This window comes from Poecilia reticulata, linkage group LG13, assembly GCF_000633615.1.
Source record: "Poecilia reticulata strain Guanapo linkage group LG13, Guppy_female_1.0+MT, whole genome shotgun sequence".
In the NCBI taxonomy this organism is placed as follows: Eukaryota; Metazoa; Chordata; class Actinopteri; order Cyprinodontiformes; family Poeciliidae; genus Poecilia; species Poecilia reticulata.
In genome coordinates this window covers 6,018,361-6,026,454 of record NC_024343.1, presented here as the reverse complement: position 1 = coordinate 6,026,454, position 8,094 = coordinate 6,018,361, and the positions used below count along the sequence as shown (strand labels likewise).

The window sequence follows — 8,094 nt, the reverse complement described above, 5'->3', positions numbered from 1 at the left end:
TTTTCTCACTGTCTACATTTTTAATACCTTTTAAATCTTTTTTTGTTTATGTAAAGAAGTTTTAAAGGTTTGAGTCCTTGTCAAATGGCGGTTTGACTAAAGAAGTTTTAAATGTTAGTTTTTATTTTTACTTTTTAATTTCTTTCTCACTGTTTCTTTTTTAAAATCTCTTTCTCTTTCTCACTGTTTATTCACTGTCACATGCTGTTTTTATTTTAATTATGTAAAGCACTTTGAAATGCCTTGCTGCTGAAATGTGCTATTCAAATAACATTTGATTGATTGATTGAAAACTGAAACTGGAGCGTCTATTTTGGGTTTTATATATTTGTGCTTCTGATTCCACAGGAGTCGGTATCAGTCACGACACTCACCGAGCACCTCTGGTCTTAAACCCACAAAAAACTTTTTTAAAAAGTGATTTTTTACACCATTAATAAATCAAGATGGTAATGAAAAAAGACTGTGCAGTTTTTCTGTATTTTTAAACACAACATCTGAATTAAATTTCTACAACAGAACGACAAAGGAGTAACAAATATTTATTTTTTAAATTTCAGTTAACTTAGGTCATGTTGCTTTTATGGCTCACTCTAATGTTACTTTAGGAGAAACGAGGCCAAAAAGTGTGAGTCTGACATGTTGCTGATCCTGAACGGAGCAACATCCAGAACAAACCTGAGAGAGAACCTATTAGAGGCTACAGGTAGCCTGAGGCTGGAGCACAGGTTCAACAACCCTACAGCCAGAGGTACTATGGGATACTTTAGATTAAAGCATAGTAATCTGTTAAAGTGGCCTAATCAAAGGTCAGACCTAATTTAAACATAGAAGCAAGATACACTGAAGCCTGTGGTTGCAATATGACAAAACATGGAAAGTTCAGTGAGGCTGGATACTTTCACAGTGTGCTAAAAGCTCCACTGTGGAACCAGCTGCCTCACAACATTCCAAGCCTCCTTTCAGTACCAACATAGATCAGAGAAAATGGAGAGACTTGCAGCACTGGATATTAAAATATTATTTCTGTAGGGATGCACCAATTACAGTATTCTGGCCTATCACTGATCTATAAAATGCCTGACCTGCCAATTCTGATTTTGGCTGGAGACGATTTCTTTCTTCTTAAAGAGGCCTGGGAGGACATAGCCCTGCCTTCCAGATGCAGCTCCTCCTGAGAGCTGCAGTTTCTAAGCTTCAGATCCTTCACCTCATAAAGGAGTTCTCCCCTGCGGCTCCCTCATTCAGCTCCTTCAGACTAGCCGGAAGCTATTAGCAAATACCTGGGAAGCTGCTTTCAATGAAATGCTGGTGAAAACGTGAAACGGCTAATAGTGGAGCCATGTTGGGATGAAGTACTGAAGGCAAACTTTAACATTTTCGTCAAAGTTACTAAGTTGGCAACACACACATGTAAACATGACCTGAGTCAGTCAGGCCTGTCTCAGCCAGGGCAGAAGAGACAGTGGCCTATTTTCAGACCTTTGCAGAGGTAGAGAAGATTGGTTTCTAATGTAAATTATCTCCCAAAATTTTGGAAATCAGGGCCAATTTATTGGTTTAGCCCTTGTATTTTGTCCTTTTGTGTCTGAATTCTCCTCAAATTCCACCTCAAACTAATGAGACCCGCTTAAAACCTTTGAAATATAGTAAAAAAAAAACATACCAGTACTCAAATCTCTGTCTTCATCAAAGGTAGATTATAAAGTGGTGTAAACCCAACCCAAACATTTATTATTACACTCACAGATAATCAAAGACACAAATAAACCTTGGACTATTTTCTCTTTAGGTTTCTTCAACCAGGAGGAAAGGCAAAGCTAAACGAGATGAGACGTTAAAAGAGTTAAATATGGTCAGACTGTGTGAGTCCTGTCCTGTCAGCACACTGCCACGTCTCCAGAGGAAGCACCGGAACACGACCCGGCTCAGACCCAGGCTCTGAGCAGCTCAGCCGTCTCTGCTACCCTCCAATTACAGACAGGCAGCAACACATAGAAAACCTGTTTGAAACGGACTTCTGTGTGCGTTGCTTCAGACAAGTTCAGGACCGATTCTCACCTCGACCCCTCGGGCTCGCTCCGGTTCAGGAGACAAAAACACTGCGGTTGCTAAGGACTCCACAACACTGTGTCAGCAGCAGCTTAGACAGACAGCAGCCAAGTCACAGACAGCTCACTGACATGGTTTATGGGGCTGGGTCACTCCTCCTTTCACAAACAGAGACACAGCGCTCATTATGGGCAAGATTAGAGCATAACAAGAACCTGCAAGAAGCTCCAGATCATCTCCAGGTACTGAGAGCTTAAAGGGAAATTCTATGGCAAAACAAGTGATAAAGCAGTTCAGTTMTTTTCAGAAAATGTTTGCTGCCCTAAAAAACAAAATCATTGAGACTACATCAAAGAACCAAAATAATCAATGCAATTTAGGGCACCGTGTAAATACTTGGAAATGTAAGACATTAATAACAACAACAAGGAACAAAATCTCAAATGTTCAACAGAGAAATAAACCAAATTTCATTGGATTAACTAAACAATGTAACGTCTCTTTAAGACTCTGCCAGGTATTTGTAATTCTTTTATGTACTTTTTATGAGTGTGGACTGCACATATTTTATGTGTTTTGTCTGAAACGCATAACATATTCTGCTGTCTCTTTGGCAAAAAACCACGAGCTAGCGCTAGACTCGATAGTTATATTTATCCAAAGAAACCAATCCAGCAGCAAGATTTATTTTCCTTAGCTGTGTTGATTTCCACAAGGATGATTTCCCCARTCCATATTAATGAATATTAAGGAACAGTTGGTGTTTCAACTATTAAAATAGGCAGTTCTAAGCATTATTTAAAGCAGTGTTTTTCAACCTTTTTTGAGCCAAGGTACATTGTTTTAATTGAAAAAAATTACGAGGCACACCACCAACCAAAAATGCAAACAAAGATACTCTGTAGCCGCCTATATCACATATATAATCATTCTTATCAAAATCTCTCGAATAGGAATCAAATAAACACAAAAAATTATTTTTATCATATTTTACATTTCTTATTTCAAATTGCACTTAACAGGTCCACTTCAAAACAGAGCCACAACACTTGATGATTCGTGCATCACTAATTCTCTTGTTTTAATGTAAAATGCTCTGTACCTACTGCCATCTAGTGATAATAAAATTACATGATTATGCTGCTAGTCACAACTACAGCAAAGACACTCAAAGATGGCATTATTTGCAGATAATTAATTCGTTTTCAAAAAATATTTTAAGACCAATTACCGTATTTTCTGGACTATGAGCGCACCATACTATAAACCATACCTTCAAATTTTCTGAACCCCCCTCTGGAAACTTGCATATATCAGCCGCACCGGGCTACAGGCCGCTGGTATCTCTGCCGCTCTCGGTTTCCCATAAGGACCCAGCAGAGGGCAGCAGAGGGCTGTGTCCTAATAACTGCTGGATATATTAAGGAYGCAGTTTTCCGACTCCAAATCCGGTTTTGTTCACGCCGAGTTTACTTGCAGCGGCTCCATTTCCCTCCTGTCCTGCCAGATCGATACTCCTCAACTTAGAAGCTGCATCATATGAGTTTGAAAACATTTCTCCGTCGTGCCAGCTGCTAGCATGTGCTTGTTCTAAATGAAAATTAGCGCGTTCTTTTATTTCCAATTTTGACTTCCAATGATTCACTTCCTGCTAAAGAGCCCCCTGGTGGTTGAAAAAAAATCCACAGAAAAGACGCATGTTCAGTGTAGGAAAAAAGTAGCAGCTTATAGTCCGGAAAATACGGTAGGTGAAATTGGATCATTTCCAAGGCACACCTGACGATCCGTGATCCACTGCCATGGCACACTGCCATGGCACACTAGTGTGCCGCGGCACACTAGTGTGTTGAAAAACATTGATTTAAAGGATATCTCAAGTATTCATGAATTTCAGCTATTCACATGTGGCAGTCGTCCCTAATCCCAGTGAGTACCAGGCTCTGCTGATTAGTGACATCCTTCACTATGGTATTTTCCTATTACCAGGAATGTTGATTCTTCAACATACCATCTACAGTCAGCAAAGAGAACAGAAGCAACAATATTTCACAAAGGCACAAAACTGCAAACACCAGTAGCAGAATGTGCCTGAATCATCTGATGTTCAGAGTCTTGTTCAAACACATGTTGGAAAACTGGAGGATTTTCCAAAGACACTCTTATATCACTATATCACTTATATCATTTTACAGTAAACACTGATCAACAGCCACTTGTTACTGTAGGATGGAAACTCACCAGCCTCTCCATCTCCTGCTCCCTGAGCCGCTCCTCTCTCTGTCGGCGGTGATACTCCAGCAGCTCGTCTTCGTTGTCACTGATCTCTGTGATGCTGTTCTTCCTCTCTCGCATTCCTGGGTGGGGTCTCCCCAAGGACATCTTTCTCTGGGTCCTGGGGCTGGCTGCAGGGGATGAGCCAGGTAGGGAGCCCAGACTGAAAGCAGGCGATAAAGAGTTCCCAAAGCTTGCCTTACGTATCCCTACTCCACTGCTACCCTCCATCAACATGGAGGAGGGGGACGGACTGCGAGCTCGGATCCCTCTGCTGCAAGGCGGCTCCTCTGATGTGGATCCGGTTTTGCGCCGCAGTCTGGGACTCTCTGGGACCAGCCTGCCCAGGCATGAGGGGCTCTCCGGAGTTCTCAAYGTAGAGATTGTTCCAGGCAATGCCCCTGGAAGAACCGGAACCCCCCTACGGGTCAACGAAGGACTCAGAGGCGGCAGCTCTCTCATACTGCTGCTTCCTGCACTGCCACCATTCAATTCCAAGTTCCTTCGGGCCAACCGGGGGCTTTCAGGGGGCTGCAGTGACCGTGGATGCTGAGGGAGAGGGGATCCTTGGATGACATGAACGATGGGATCCAGGGGCGGCTGAAAAGCCTTACTGGGCTGTGAAAGCTGCCGGGAGGAACTGGAGTTCAGGGAGCCATCAGCTAAGATGGTTTGCTCTCTGAAAGGACTGGGCGTCCTTTCCTGGAGCACTGTGGCAGTCTTGGTCCTGGAACTAGATGGCGAAGGCGACGGAGACGGCGATGAACAGGTTGGGAATTTGGGGGTGACTCTGGGGCTGCTTGGCACAATGTTTTTACTGCTAAGAGACTCGCTAGATGAAACAAGAGACGTCTGTCGAGGGCTCTCTGAGCCCTCCTGGCTGAGTCCCCGGCGGCTGGGCTTGGGGCTCGGAGGGGTCTCTGTCAACACTTTCCTCTGCAGCCTGGGGCTTTCCTGGACCTTCTGGCCCACTCCAGTGCTGCTAAAATTAGGCAGTATGGTCCTTGGCAGGGGGATAGGCGGAGGCTGGGTGCTGAAGTTGTAGCTAGAAGAGCGTATAGGCACAGGTGGCAGAGAAGAACTCTGGTCCTGGTGTCCTCCGCCAGGCGATGGGCTGGTGAAGCTCCCACTGCTGGCAGGCGAGGGGGAGGAAAGGGGCGAGAAGGGAGGGGAGGCATTCTCATAGCTGGACCCCACAGACATAGCACCTGGGCTGGTGGGAGGGGACAACAAATACCTCCCCCCTCCATTGACCATAGGCGACAACGGGGAGTGGTGCATGGACTGCCCCCCGGGGGGCTTTTTTGCCTCAGAGGAGGAGGGCTCAGGGTCATCCATGACTAGGGAATCCATGATCTCCTGGAGGTCCTTCTCAATGGAGCTGACGATGGCACTGTGCTCAGACTGAACTCTCTCTCCAGGAGCTGAGGGAGACTGGGAGGAACTGGCCTGGTGATTCCCATTGACCAAACTCTCAGTGTCTGATTGGGAAAGAAGACACAGGAAAGGAAAAGAAGAMCGTTATTAATGTTCTGTTCATGGTGGTGTATGTGTAACAAGTGTATCAAAAAACAAAGACCAAATACTTTAAAAACCCCTAAAATTTTAGACGTCATTGTAAATCTAACGGTAAGCCATGAGCAGCCAAGTTGTCAAGCAGCGGATTGCAGGCCAGCTACCCGTGCACATAAGCTAACCAGTCAACATGTTAGCTTATTTTCAAAAGCAACAGCAACAATTGTTGCTTCTCTGTTGCAAATAAAGGTAATTGGATCTGAGCATGTTGCAATAAGCAATTAATCGCATGATAAAATGAGATTAATCATCCATTCTGATGATTAATATATTTTTAAGGGCAATTTTGTTCACAGAGGCTTCATAATCGATTTTATTCATGTTTTTTGTGTGATTTTTATTTCCATTTTATTTATTGTTTTGTGTTGTGTTTTATTTTGGATATGTTAAATATCTTCTTCTAGTTCCAATGCTAAGTGTTCTTTACAAAATTGAAGTTTTTTGGTTATGGATGATGTCATTATCACTATCTTACTTGAAAATTGTATCAAAACAACATTATTAACGTTTATTGTAATAATTATTGGAAGAATTTAACATCCAGCAAAATTTGTTATCGGGACAGTTAGATCACAAAACACATTTAAACCAGAAAGTAAAAAAATAAAATGGTGAATAATGAAGGACACATATGGGGACATAAGCAGAAAGACAGGTCTGTGACACTGGACAGGTGTCAGAGGCAAACACAATTACTGTGTGTCCCCGAAAGCAACACAGCATACAGGCCAGCTAATCTAATCTTAACTCTGTAATGTCAGCATGGAGGATTATTACAACAAAAACACACGGCCCCCATGGGAGACCCAGCAGCATGGCCCAGAGCAGCAGATCAATGTTAAATGAAATCTGCTCAAATGCACTTGTTGTMATTTTTAAAGGCAACATGAGGGTAACTGCTCCATCCAATCATCAGGCAAGTCACTGATTAGTCATTCTAGTGTACATCTGTCATTCTGTAGCTCAGGGTTTGTTTTTTTTTACTAATCTCTCATTTATCAGACATTTTTAATGAAGCCATATGAGATGTGGATGTTTTTCACATGTTTTTGAGTTAAATTTCAAAAGTTTTGTGGTAACTATATGACATGTAACATAAAAATGTGTAATATGATCTGACTGCATTATCTAAAAGTAAAAAGTGATAATTATATACACTGCTGGTAAAATCATTAAACATTTTTTTACTACAGGTGAAAATGTTAGCTATGACAATTATCAGTCACAAACCTAAACAAAACATCTAAAATAAATGACTTCAAATTGAGGGCTCAAGTTTTAGAGGATTTTCTTTTTTCTACAAAAGTTGCACAACAATTGCTGAATATATTGTCACAGCAATATCAGAGTGTTCAATATTCAGACGGCAAAGGACTGTCAGGAGTGCAACAATGTTTGGCTATTACTGCATATTCCAAGTATTATGAACTTGCATTTTTCCTGCCAAAGTAATATCTAGCCAGTTGGAGCGAGTCTCATGGCAGCAGATGCTCAGACTGGACACAAATGACCTTGGCCAAAATACTGTGCCTTCACAGAGATGAAGGCACAGATTAGAAAGTGAGGAAAAACAAAAATGGGCATATGTTACAACTTACATTGTCATTCCAACATGTTTTAATATAGTGCAGGCCTAATTGTGACACAAACCAAATGATGGAGAAATACAGATGCCATATTCAGAAGATAGAGGTAATCAAAGAAACTATATCAAACAACCTCTGTCTAAGTACACAGAACTATTACCTATAAAGGATTTTCACTTTGTCAGTTTTTGCTTTGTAGAAACAAAAAAACACAATTATGACATCAAATTACTTATTTACTAGATGACCATTTAGTGTAGCGGTTCTCAACGTGGGCGGTACGACCTTCCAGGGGGCGTTCAGAGAATGGCAGGGGGCGCTGACGGACATTTTTACAAAAGGGGGGCACTGGGATGCCTTTGGGGGACGTTTAGTCGAAGGTAAACTTTACACCTTAAATGCACAACAATACCAGTTTAGACTTTGAGCAACTTGGTAAAACTGTATTGTGTAACATTAAATCATGCTTGGCTGCAACTGTATCGATGGCAGCTCTTCTTCTATTCAGTGTTTGTTAGCTTCTGTTAGCTTCTTGGCGCAGCTCCGTTCTCCTGCTACTGGTAGCTAAAATCACAACACCCTCACTGTGTATCCCTCTGAAAAATGAACC

The 8,094-nt window shown here is 42.1% G+C and overlaps 1 protein-coding gene across 1 annotated transcript in view; it reads right to left on the bottom strand.

Annotated features, from left to right (window-relative positions):
• phldb1b (pleckstrin homology-like domain, family B, member 1b) overlaps positions 1-8,094 on the bottom strand; it is a 144,007-nt gene that overhangs the window by 50,950 nt on the left and 84,963 nt on the right. Inside the window, 1 exon segment of the mRNA XM_017308210.1 lies at positions 4,291-5,804. Within this exon segment, the coding sequence (XP_017163699.1) occupies positions 4,291-5,804 (1,514 nt within the window).